This window comes from Haliotis cracherodii, unplaced genomic scaffold (genome assembly GCF_022045235.1).
Source record: "Haliotis cracherodii isolate W230 unplaced genomic scaffold, xgHalCrac1.p SCAF_8, whole genome shotgun sequence".
Taxonomy (NCBI): domain Eukaryota; kingdom Metazoa; phylum Mollusca; class Gastropoda; order Lepetellida; family Haliotidae; genus Haliotis; species Haliotis cracherodii.
Window position 1 is genome coordinate 59,511,409 of NW_027266341.1, and position 13,879 is coordinate 59,525,287.

Sequence of the window (13,879 nt, forward strand, 5' to 3'; positions counted from 1 at the left end):
AGTGAGTTGGGTTTAACGCCGCTTTTAACAGTATTCCAGTTATATCACGGCGTGTCAGCTTAATGTGGGAGGAAAGCCCGAAGTGATGCAGGTCTCGAGACGTTTTGCGTTATATAACATACTAGGGACACGGAATAGAAAGACGGGAACATCTCAATCTACAGTGCTTTATATAACATACTAGGAACGCGGAATAGAAAGACGGGAACATCTCACCGGACAGTGCTTTATATAACATACTAGGTACACGGAATAGAAAGACGGGAACACCTCACTCTACAGTGCTTTATATAACATACTATGTACACTGAATAGAAAGACGGGAACATCTCACTCTACAGTGCTTTATATAACATACTAGGGACACGGAATAGAAAGACGGGAACATCTCACTGGACAGTGCTTTATATAACATACTATGAACACTGAATAGAAAGACGGGAACATCTCACTGGACAGTGCTTTATATAATATATTAGGAACACTGAATAGAAAGACGGGAACATCTCACTCTACAGTGCTTTATATAACATACTAGGAACGCGGAATAGAAAGACGGGAACATCTCACTGGACAGTGCTTTATATTACATACTAGGTACACGGAATAGAAAGACGGGAACATCTCACTGGACAGTGCTTTATATAACATACTAGGAACGCAGAAAAGAAAGACGGGAACATCTCACTGGACAGTGCTTTATATAACATACTAGGAACGCGGAAAAGAAAGACGGGAACATCTCACTGGACAGTGCTTTATATAACATACTAGGAACGCGGAAAAGAAAGACGGGAACATCTCACTGGACAGTGCTTTATATAACATACTAGGTACACGGAATAGAAAGACGAGAACATCTCACTCTACAGTGCTTTATATTACATAATATGTACACTGAATAGAAAGACGGGAACATCTCACTGGACAGTGCTTTATATAACATACTAGGGACACGGAATTGAAAGACGGGAACATCTCACTGGACAGTGCTTTATAAAACATACTAGGGACACGGAATTGAAAGACGGGAACATCTCACTGGACAGTGCTTTATATAACATACTAGGAACGCGGAATAGAAAGACGGGAACATCTCACTTGACAGTGCTTTATATAACATATAAGGAACACAGAATAGAAAGACGGGAACATCTCACTCTACAGTGCTTTTATATAACATACTAGGAACGCGGAATAGAAAGACGGGAACATCTCACTGGACAGTGCGTTATATAGTGAGTGAGTTGGGTTTAACGCCGCTTTTAACAGTATTCCAGTTATATCACGGCGTGTCAGCTTAATGTGGGAGGAAAGCCCGAAGTGATGCAGGTCTCGAGACGTTTTGCGTTATATAACATACTAGGGACACGGAATAGAAAGACGGGAACATCTCACTGGACAGTGCTTTATATAACATACTAGGAACACGGAATAGAAAGACGGGAACATCTCACCGGACAGTGCTTTATATTACATACTAGGAACACGGAATAGAAAGACGAGAACATCTCACTGGACAGTGCTTTATATTACATACTAGGGACACGGAATAGAAAGACGGGAACATCTCACTGGACAGTGCTTTATATAACATACTAGGGACACGGAATAGAAAGACGGGAACATCTCACTGGACAGTGCTTTATATTACATACTAGGGACACGGAATAGAAAGACGGGAACATCTCACTGGACAGGTGAGGTGAAATGTGGTTCAACTTGTATAATGATGTGCATGCACGTGTATATGTACGTGTGTGGGGGTGGGTGCACGTGTATATGTACGTGTGTGTGGGTGGGTGCACGTGTATGTGTGTGGGGCAGGGTGTACTAGTGAGAGATCTGTGGAGATCCATGGTAGAACAGGTCTTCAACAACCATTGCTTGCCGTAAAATGCGACTTTGCTTGTTGAAAGAGGCGACTGTGGGGACCGGTCGGTCAGGCTCGCTGACTTGGTTGATGCATGTCATCGTATTCCAATTCGGGATTGATGCTCATAATGTCAATCACTGAATTGTCTGGTCCAGATTCGATTATTTACAGACCGCCGTCATATAGCTGGAATATTGCTGAGTGCGGCGTTAAACAAGTAATTAAACAAACAAACAAACAAACAAAACTAGTGCTGCCTAATGCTGGTCCTATAGTGCACACCCAGTGAGATGAAAACCCGATTCAGACATAGTACACTGACTATAGTGTTTAAGACTCTTAATGCTGAGAGCCAGGCAGGGTAACAACAAGTTCCATCTTTGAACGTCTTTTGGTATGACGCGGCCGAGGATCGAACCCCGATCTTCCACTCTCCGGGTTGATGCTCTACCACTAGACCACGAAGGTGGCCCCCCCTCTAGAACTGTGCTCTATGTAACACTATGAACACATGCAATAGAAGACCGGAACAGGTCATAATCGTATCCCGGTGGATTCGTAAGATGCAACTAACGGGATCGGGTGGTCAGGCTCGTTGACTTGGTAGATGCATGTCATCGTATCCCAATTGCTTGGATCGATGCTCATATCAATCACTGGATTGTCTGGTCCAGATTCGATTATTTATAGATCGCCGTCATATAGCTGGAATATTGCTGAGTGCGGCATAAAACAACAAACCAAAACCAAAACGTATCTCGGTAGTTTCGCTACCTGTAGTTCAAGTCTTTGAAAGGCATTTAGAAGTGATACACATAAGGAAGAAAATATATGGATGTCAACTTCTTTATTATGAGGAACACAACGTTTCGGAGTATGTGCTTACTCCTTCATCAGATGAATGAATGTGTGATGAGGAGTGCGATGACATAATAAAGCACCAACTGCTATGTTGTGCAGCTTTAGCTGATGCAAGGAACACCCGCTATGAACATCTATTTGACTCTTTAAACCTCGAACAATACATGCGTATTGAAGACTGTGCAGATGACGAAGTCAAACTTGTGACATTGCTAGGTGGTATAACCCCTATTGTAGAGGATATGAGCCTTGACAGATGGGCTGAATTCATATCTTCTGTATCACGAGACATAAGCTCCTGGAACCTGCGATCAATGCTCCATCTATAGACAGTATATCTCATACCAGGACCACGACATGTAAATATTCAGTATTGCCAATTTCTCTGCATAATGTTCGTGTAAATATGCTGTGTTAACATGATTCCAAATGTATATCACTCTCCGAAATTAATGGAGGAAATAAAGATCATTCATATGAGGCAGAGAGCATATATATGTACACGTAAGAACAAGAAAAGTAATAAGATAACAAAAGGTGGAAACTTGACAAAGGAAGCCAACAGATAATTGGCGCTGATAGGTGACTAGCAATAGACAATGGAAGCCAACACTAATTACTGTAAAGTGTGGGCTTTCATTGTCTGTTGCTAATCGCGCGACACCGGCCCTGTCAAGCTCCCCACACTGACAGCCCGTTCGCGGGGCTCTCAATACTATAGAGTTAGTTCGGTCTTGACTGCCGTCGTGTTCGGGCGTCTTTTGCTTCCCAGCAGCTTGTCCAGTGTTATAAAACACACTTGATCTTTTATGGTAGTTCCTTATTGGTTGTTTTATATTTGATTTCCCCTGTGTTGGAGTGCATTCAAACTTTTATTTTTGTTGTTGGTGTTTGCTGATTGTTAAAGTCAGTTGTTTGGGGTTGTTCTCGGCAATGGCTGACAACAGAATGGAATATGAGGACGGATTCAAAGTGGTGGCTTCAGGAAGGAAGCGAATCGGTCGTATTCCAGATGAAAAAAGTCTGTGTTGCCAAGCAACCAAATACTGTCCCTCCTACTGCGTGGCCTGATCTTACTTTTGTATTTGATGAGACAGTGCGGGTCAAATCAACCACTGTCATCTTTAAAGCCGAAGTAGATGAATCTGATGATGGTTCAACGACCCTCTGTCAACTGATGACCCAGCGTGCTTTGGCTAGAGCATTAGCTAAGGTCACTACGGAAATAGTCCGTGTTAAGCGGGTGGCCAGGGGAGGTGTTAGTGTCACAGCAAAAACTGTTGAGGCTGCCTAAACACTAAAGCAAGTCACAGAACTTGATGAACATTTTGTCGCCTAAACACTAAAGCAAGTCACAGAACTTGATGAACATTTTGTCACCACTCATAAACCTGAATCATTAATGAGAACCCGTGGAGTAATCTCTGGCCTTGATCTGGATATTGAGATAAGTGAAATTGAGGACGAGTTAAAACCTGCGTTTCCTCTAATTAATGTGCTCTGCTGTGCTTCTGACTCGTGGACCTGATAAAGTTCCCACCAAATCTGATCTGCTTACATTTACTGGTCAGTCTTTATCAGATCATGTTGTCATTTTCTTTCAGAGGTTTCCAATCCGGCTGTTTGTTCCTCCTGCTCTGCGATGCTTCAAGTGTCAGTCCTTTGGACATGTTTCTGCCAGGTGTAGGAGCACTCGTCATGTGGTGTGGGAAGCACAAATTAATATGAGGAGTGCAATGAAAGTTCTCTTAAATGTAAGAACTGTGGTGGTGCTCACTCTGCGGCGTACAAAGGTTGTATTAAATACCAGGAAGCTGTCCTGATTCAGAAAGTCCGAGTTGAGGGTAAACTGCCTGATTCTCAGGCGGTTCGAAAGGTGCGTGGAGATTTAGATATCGTTTATGATCAGGTTCGAGAAGTCAATAAACCACTGTCTCAGGTTGTTCTGATGTGGTATCTCCTCCAGTCATGGTGACTGCTATAGTACTCAGACTGAAACTCCGGAAGTTGAATGTCAGACTGATACTGTTATTGCCTGAATCTTCTTGCAAACCTCTATTCAACAATGTCTCTCCTGTTGATTTTCTAAACTACACGTGCATTCAAGTCTGATGGTCTCCAGAAGACAGCATCAGCTCCCCAGTCCCTCTTGGGGTTAAAATTGTCCCCTGATGATCTGACGAGCATGGTTAAGGGTCAACAATGGAAGTCTTAATCCATCTTTCTTATGGCTGTCTTGATGCTAGAACAATAAATGCTTATGGTCCAGGATTTAAGGTTTTTATTAACAGTCTTGACCCAATGCCAGATGTTATGTCTTCAGGAGACGTTCTTGCATCCTAAACAGCAATTCCGTTGGGAAGGTTATGTTTGCATACGTAAAGATCGCCAGTTTGGGTTTAGCGGTGGTAGTGCTAAACTCACTCACTGTCATTTAATAAATAAGGTTCCACTATCCCACTTAAAAGGGATAAAATATCGGTCTACATTTTTAATGTGTATAATAATGCTCTTGCTACCTATGATGACTATACTTCTCTACTGAATATGTCAGACAATCTTAAAGTAGTGTGTGGTGATTTTAAAGCGTGTGGCAGTTTTACTACTCTATGAACTATCTAGGTACTTAGCAAACCTTCATTATGGGCAAGGTGTAAATGGGCCTAGTTGCCCGAACCCATATAATCATTATGGGCAAGGTGTAAATGGGCCTAGTTGCCCGAACCCATATAAAACTTTAAATAATCTACCAATCAATCTCTATACTATATTTATCGATAGCGTAACAAAGGTGTCACGCGCTGGGGAGGAGTTTGAGCGAGTTACAATCCAAGGGAGATAACTTCCCAGCAATTTCGAAACCGGAAATAGCGTTTCTCCATCGTCAACAAATACAACATGTGCAGCATCGTGTGTGTCGGTTGTTGAAGTTGTAGAACACAATGTCGGACGCTAATTTTAGAAGATGTCTGCAGGCTCTGAGGTCGGCTCAGTCGGATAATGAACGGTTTGCCGCATTGATGATGGTATTGAATCTTCCTCGTTCTACTGCGACTGAGTGAGAATCGATAACGGGAGTTGATCCAATGATCTATCCAGTTGTTCACTCAAGATATACATCCAATTAGGACAGGGACGGGTAACTCGGGTACTCGGATCGGGTGGGTCTTGGGTATGACCCGGGTACCCACAGGACTATCTGGACCCGTGGTTGGTCACGTTGTTTATGTAAGAAAACGTACAGCTTTATGGGTAACAACTTCTGGTTTATTACAAATAGCGACGTTTCGTTTGAAAATTTAATCAAGCAATAGACTATTTTAATTAGGATCCAACCAGCTTGTCACTACTGTTTAATCCTTTTAATCCTCTATATCCTTATCCTCATACGGGGGCACGGGTGGCCCAGTCGTCTAAGGCGCCGCGATTCGCTGTGCAGAGTTGCGTCCCTTGGGCACGCCAGAAACCTATGATCTTGGGTTCGAATCCCGGTTCGCCCCGATTATGTTTCTAGGTTTGTCAGCACCATACCCGTGCTCGTGGGTTTCACCGAAGTGGTAAACGTCTGAGACCTGCATCACTTCGGGCTTTCCTCCCACATTAAGCTGAGACGCCGCGATATAACTGGAATACTGTTAAAAGCGGCGATAAACCCAACTCACTCACTCACTCATTATCCTCATACTGTACATCTGGCTTCATTACCCGTGTGCTATTTGTTATCCGTACTGGACATTTGGCTTCATCCAATTATCTGTATGTTAATCTGCTGCTTATCACAACATGTCATGCATATATACCTCTCATCACTTGGTCGGTGTCACTCCAGCTTAATAACGGTGTAAGAATCTACATCACAACATGTCATGCATATATACCTCTCATCGCTTGGTCGGTGTCACTCCAGTCTGATAACAGTGTAAGAATCTACATCACAACATGTCATGCATATATACCTCTCATCGATTGGTCGGTGTCACTCCAGTCTGATAACAGTGTAAGAATCTACATCACAACATGTCATGCATATATACCTCTCATCACTTGGTCGGTGTCACTCCAGTCTGATAACGGTGTAAGAATCAACATCACAACATGTCCTGCATATATACCTCTCATCACTTGGTCGGTGTCACTCCAGCCTGATAACAGTGTAAGAATCTACATCACAACATGTCCTGCATATATACCTCTCATCACTTGGATGTTGTCACTCCAGTCTGATAACAGTGTAAGAATCTACATCACAACATGTCCTGCATATATACCTCTCATCACTTGGTCGGTGTCACTCCAGCCTGATAACAGTGTAAGAATCTACATCACAACATGTCCTGCATATATACCTCTCATCACTTGGATGTTGTCACTCCAGTCTGATAACAGTGTAAGAATCTACATCACAACATGTCATGCACATATACCTCTCATCACTTGGTCGGTGTCACTCCAGCCTGATAATGGTGTAAGAATCTACATCACAACATGTCATGCATATATACCTCTCATCACTTGGTCGGTGTCACTCCAGTCTGATAACAGTGTAAGAATCTACATCACAACATGTCATGCACATATACCTCTCATCACTTGGTCGGTGTCACTCCAGCCTGATAATGGTGTAAGAATCTACATCACAACATGTCATGCACATATACCTCTCATCACTTGGTCGGTGTCACTCCAGCTTAATAACGGTGTAAGAATCTACATCACAACATGTCCTGCATATATACCTCTCATCACTTGGTCGGTGTCACTCCAGCTTAATAACGGTGTAAGAATCTACATCACAACATGTCATGCATATATATCTCTCATCACTTGGTCGGTGTCACTCCAGCCTGATAACAGTGTAAGAATCTACATCACAACATGTCATGCATATATACCTCTCATCACTTGGTCGGTGTCACTCCAGTCTGATAACAGTGTAAGAATCTACATCACAACATGTCATGCATATATACCTCTCATCACTTGGTCGGTGTCACTCCAGTCTGATAACAGTGTAAGAATCTACATCACAACATGTCATGCATATATACCTCTCATCACTTGGTCGGTGTCACTCCAGCCTGATAACAGTGTAAGAATCTACATCACAACATGTCATGCATATATACCTCTCATCACTTGGTCGGTGTCACTCCAGCTTAATAACGGTGTGAGAATCTACATCACAACATGTCATGCATGTATACCTCTCATCACTTGGTCGGTGTCACTCCAGTCTGATAACAGTGTAAGAATCTACATCACAACATGTCATGCACATATACCTCTCATCGCTTGGTTGGTGTCACTCCAGTCTGATAACAGTGTAAGAATCTACATCACAACATGTCATGCATGTATACCTCTCATCACTTGGATGTTGTCACTCCAGCCTGATAATGGTGTAAGAATCTACATCACAACATGTCATGCACATATACCTCTCATCACTTGATTCTTGTTGCTCCAGCTTGATTACAGTGTAATAATCTACATCAAAATGAGACCCGTGAGAATCTGGGGTAGAATAGGTCTTCAGCAACCCATGCTTGTCATAAAAGGCGACTGACAGGATCGGATGGTCAGGATCACTGAGATGGTTGATGCATGTCATCGTATCTCAATTGCGTGTGTAGCAGGGCGTGAAGTCATCCCACAGATGACATCCTTACCTTGTCAGCTTGCTGGACGGGGTTAACCTCTTTGGTCATGTGGACAAGGCGTCCGACCTAGGATCAGAAGGTCTGTGGTTCGAATCCCATCATGGGACTCGGAAATTTTATGGCCGTTACACATGGATCGAGGCTCATGATATCAATCACTGGATTGTCTGGTCCAGACTTGATTATTTACGGACCGCAGTCATATAGCTTGAACATTGCTGAGTGGCGTTAAAGAACAAATAAACAATCAAATAAAACATCGAAATAAACCAGAAGTTGTTATCCTCAAGGTTGTACGTTTTCTAACTTACTTCACAAACTTCTAGAATGGCAATCAAACAGTAAAACAGTTGACACTATTAACAATAAAACGAAACATGCTAAATGCATGGCTACACTATAAATCGCTAATCATGTTCATATTGCTTTCTGACTATGCATGCATCCCTGATTTTTATATATTTGAGTAAAGATAAAGTGGGCGCCCAGGTAGGGCCGGGTAATAGAAGATCGGGTACCCAGGTAGTAAATTTAGACTCGTCCAAGGCCTACATCCAATCACTATTAATTACAATACATACACTTTACTTTTATTTGCAACAATGCAGTTTTTACCGGGTGCTGTTTACATATATATATTGGCTCCGGCTGCCGATATAGCTTCACTCTCACAGATCTCCCTGACCTCTTTGATCTTTATTTCTACCCCGAACTCTATCCTTAGCTATGGGATCACCCACTCTCATTAAGAGTCAGATCTAAGTTATCGCTGTCGCTGAACAAAAATCTGAGGACATCCCATTACGGGTCACGTCAGAATGACCTTTCGCGAACTTTGACCGACCACTGATATGACTTACATGAAGTCGACATCAGCGAATTAGAAAGCAGCTTTCTCGAGCCTTATGGCAATCATTTCAACCTGGCGACTTCCATTTCAAACTATGCTTGAAAAATATGTTGACACAGTAATCAATTAAATTTTTGAAAACTGAGCAAACGAACATTCCGGAATGTCTAATATATGGTTGAGATTGTATGGCAGTGCTTCCCACCTACTGTGTAACGCCTCCTCCGTTCAAATGTTTATTCCATGAAAGCGAGATAGATGATAATTTTGACGGAATCAGCCGTATGGGCTGTAACTGTCGTTCGGAATACCCCGTGTTAACATTTTCGAGGTTGCATGATTAGAAAACTCATTCAGACTGTCACTTTTATGATCTGGTAAGCGACGCTTTGATTGGTTGGATGACAGGTCATTCTGATGTGACCCGTAATGGGATGTCGTCATTATCTTTGTTACGCGATACCGAGAACTAAGATCTGATCTTAATGAGATTGTTGGATCACCTTTCCGATCAAACACCCCTTTGCAATGGGAACAGGTCAAAAGGGCCACATGTCAAAAGGGCCAGATAAGAACTATAAATATAAAGCATAAGTAGTAGTAGTTTCTAATTTTTGTTTTGGTCTTTCATTAATTCCAAGTATTTACAATAAACTTTGGTCAATAGTAAAACCTGTGTGTGTTGTCTCGTTGTGGCATTAAGTGTTTAAGACGTCACCTTCTGCCTAAGCAATTTTGGCTGACTTGTCCCTCAAGGTAGATACAATTTTATGGATAACAACTCCTTTAATACAGTAAAAAGCAACATTTTGGTATAGATCTTTATACCATTGTCAAGCAAGACTGAATGAGGGTTGTTGTTGTTGCATTAAGTGTTCAAGAGGTCGCCTTCTGCCTAAGCAATTTCGGCTGACCTGTCCCTCTTTGGGACTCATGTGTGTGAGTAGGGTACACATATGTGAGTTTGGTATTCACATAATTTCTATTTTTGTATTGGTATGAATTCTTTTTTCGTATATAGATATAATTTCATGTTTATCTTTGGCTGCTCTGTTTATATACATTCGAGTAGCTGTCCATCTCTCAGAAATAGAGTTAGTTTGGCCTTCGCTATTGCATCTCTTGGCTTTAGGAGATCCGACAGATAGCAGATCTAACTGCAATTCTTGTTTTAACAGAGCTCGGGCTGGGGCATGGTCTTGACATACCAGTAACAAGTGAGCAATGGATTCAGGTTGATTGCAAGATGGACAAACCTTGTCATATTCCTTTTTGTGACTGAGTCTGAGGCGTGAGATAGCAATTTCAACTTTCCTATCATATAAGTATGAGTTTGGCTTTTGTTGGATCTTGGGTTGAATTTTGTATAGCTATCTGCTGATCTTACTTGCATCCCACTGGGCTTGCCATCTTTGGGCTATAGAGGCTTAGATTTTGCTTTTTATCTCCAGTTTACTGAAGGGAATAGGCTGTATCTCCACTTTGTCTGGAGCTAGTTTCGCAAGTGTGTCTGCTGTTTCATTTCCATTGATATCTATGTGAGAAGGGATCCAACACAGCTCCACCTGTTGCCCTTGGTCCGATAGTTTTGTATATTTGTATAGAATATTATTGACTGTGTTTGGCCTGGAGTTTGAGTTTCTGCCTCTGATGGCTTGAAATGCACTTAGCGAGGCTGATAGGACGACTGCCTTTGCTTCTGGAAGTTCCGGAATGAGTTTGAGTGCATGATGAATTGCCTCCAATTCAGCCGTGAATACTGACTGACCATCAGGCAAGCGAACTGAATGTGCTTGGGGTTTGGAGCTGCGGATACGGATCCCGTAACCAGCACTGTTGTTGATAGGATTCTTGGATCCATCAGTGTATATATGGGCCCAGCTGTCCCAGGTAGTTTGGATTTTAGTGATAGCTACTGATCGTAGGTGGGTTGGGTTTTCCTTTTTAGTGACTTCTGACGTTAAACTGTCAACTTTGGGAGTTTTTAAAGTCCAGGGAGGGTGTAACCCTTTTGAGTGACTTTCTGGTGGCTGAATCGAGTCTGGACCAGATAATCAATCCAGTGATTGACATTATGAGCATCGATCCACGCAATTGGGATACGATGACATGCATCAACCAAGTGAGTGTACCTGACCATCCGATCCCTTAAGTCGCCTCTTACGACAAGAATAGTCGCCTTTTACGGCAAGCATGGGTTGCTTCTGCCCTGGATCTTCTCAGGTCGACAACTACAATTAACTCAGACAAATGAAACAGAACTCTGATGAAAAGAAGATATGCTTTGTGGTGCTGATGCAAGCCTACTATTAAAGATATTTGTTTGTTTTGATATGAATAAGTATAGAAGACACACAAAATGTATACTTTATATTTATCACCACTTTTGGTTGGTATCCCTTTTTAACTTTTTGTGTGGACGTTTTGACGAATGTGTTCATGGTCTTTTGAAAATGTGTTCATGGTCTTTTGACGAATGTGTTCATGGTCTTTTGACCAGTGTTTTCATGGTCTTTGACCAATGTTTTCATGGTCTTCTGACGTGTGGTCCTTTTGACTGCAACCCTTCACGATTCTTAGGGTTGGGCACCATTTGCCAATGAAACACCACTTTATCATCTCTAGGTTTAGGCACCCCTTTGAAATCCTTAGGGTTGGTTCTGAATTATGGTATGGGTTAAAAAAAAGTCCCGTGCATGAGCAATAAGGTAAACAATCGGGTGCTGATTACTTGGTAAATGAGCACTATCTATTTGTGATGTGTTAGCTTCAAGTTTGCAAAGTGATTTAGATCCTTCATCAACACAGGTGTTCTGATATGTCGTTATCACAGTTGTTGTGTTTTGCCAGGTGACCAGGGCTGTGAAGGAGGAGGACTGTGATGAGGACATGAAAAGAGAGATGCTCGATGCCCTGGGGTTCCGCTTCCTCACACGGCTCATGAAGACAGGTGACTCCAAACTCCCTCACTTCACTTCCTGCCTACCTCCACATCCTGTCTACCTCCATGTCCTCCATGTCCTGTCTACCTTCATGTCCTCCATGTCCTGTCTACCTTCATGTCTTCTATGTCCTGTCTACCTCCATGTCCCGCCTACCTCCATGTCCTGCCTACCTCCAATCCTGTCTACCTCCATGTCCTGCCTACCTCCATGTCCTGCCTACCTCCACGTCCTGCCTACCTCCATGTCCTCCATGTCCTGTCTACCTTCATGTCCTCCATGTCCTGTCTACCTTCATGTCCTCCATGACCTGCCTAACTCCATGTCCTGCCTACCTCCATGTCCTCCATGTCCTGTCTACCTTCATGTCCTCCATGTCCTGTCTACCTTCATGTCCTCCATGACCTGCCTAACTCCATGTCCTGCCTACCTTCATGTCCTCCATGTCCTGTCTACCTTCATGTCCTCCATGACCTGCCTAACTCCATGTCCTGTCTACCTCCATGTCCTCCATGTCCTGTCTACCTCCATGTCTTCCATGTCCTGCCTACCTCCACATCCTCCATGTCCTGCCTACCTCCATGTCCTCCATGTCCTGCATACCTCTATGTCCTGCATACCTCCATGTCCTGTCTACCTCCATGTCCTGTCTACCTCCATGTCCTGCCTACCTCCATGTCCTGCCTACCTCCATGTCCTGTCTACCTCCATGTCCTGCCTACCTCCATGTCCTGCCTACCTCCATGTCCTCCATGTCCTGCCTACCTCCATGTCCTCCATGTCCTGCATACCTCCATGTCCTCCATGTCCTGCCGACCCCCATGTCCTGCCTACCTCCACATCCTGTCTACCTTCATGTCCTGCCTACCTCCATGTCCTGCCTACTTCCACGTCCTGCCGACCTCCACGTCCTCCATGTCCTGTTTACCTCCATGTCCTCCATGTCTTGCCGACCCCCATGTCCTGCCTACCTCCACATCCTGTCTACCTCCATGTCCTGCCTACTTCCACATCCTGCCGACCTCCACGTCCTCCATGTCCTGCCTACCTTCATGTCCTCCATGTCCTGCCGATCCCCATGTCCTGCCTACCTCCACATCCTGCCTACCTCCATGTCCTGCCTACCTCCATGTCCTGCCTACCTCCATGTCCTCCATGTCCTGACTACCTCCATGTCCTGCCTACTTCCACGTCCTGCCGACCTCCATGTCCTCCATGTCCTGTCTACCTCCATGTCCTCCATGTCCTGCCGACCCCCATGTCCTGCCTACCTCCACATCCTGTCTACCTCCATGTCCTGCCTACTTCCACGTCCTGCCGACCTCCACGTCCTCCATGTCCTGCCTACCTCCATGTCCTCCATATCCTGCCAACCCCCATGTCCTGCCTACCTCCACATCCTGCCTACCTCCATGTCCTCCATGTCCTGACTACCTCCATGTCCTGCCTACCTCCATGTCCTGCCTACCTCCATGTCCTGCCTTCCTCCATGTCCTGCCGACCTCCACATCCTGCCTACCTCCATGTCCTGCCTACCTCCACATCCTGCCTACCTCCATGTCCTGCCTACCTCCACATCCTGCCTACCCCCATGTCCTGCCTACCTCCACATCCTGCCTACCTCAAACATCCCACCTGGTTAAACACTCACCACAGGAGCAAGCCTCAAACATCCCACCTGGTTAAACAC

General features: G+C 44.0%; 1 protein-coding gene across 1 annotated transcript in view; it reads left to right on the plus strand.

The window, feature by feature from the left end:
* The first annotated feature begins 5,621 nt into the window (after positions 1 to 5,621).
* The window catches only part of LOC139449529 (neurochondrin-like), a 28,709-nt gene continuing 20,451 nt past the window's right edge, over positions 5,622 to 13,879 (plus strand). Inside the window, exons 1-2 of the mRNA XM_071230962.1 lie at positions 5,622 to 5,763; positions 12,098 to 12,197. Of these exons, the coding sequence (XP_071087063.1) occupies positions 5,680 to 5,763; positions 12,098 to 12,197 (184 nt within the window). The 5' untranslated portion in view covers positions 5,622 to 5,679. The remainder of the gene's footprint in view (positions 5,764 to 12,097; positions 12,198 to 13,879) is intronic.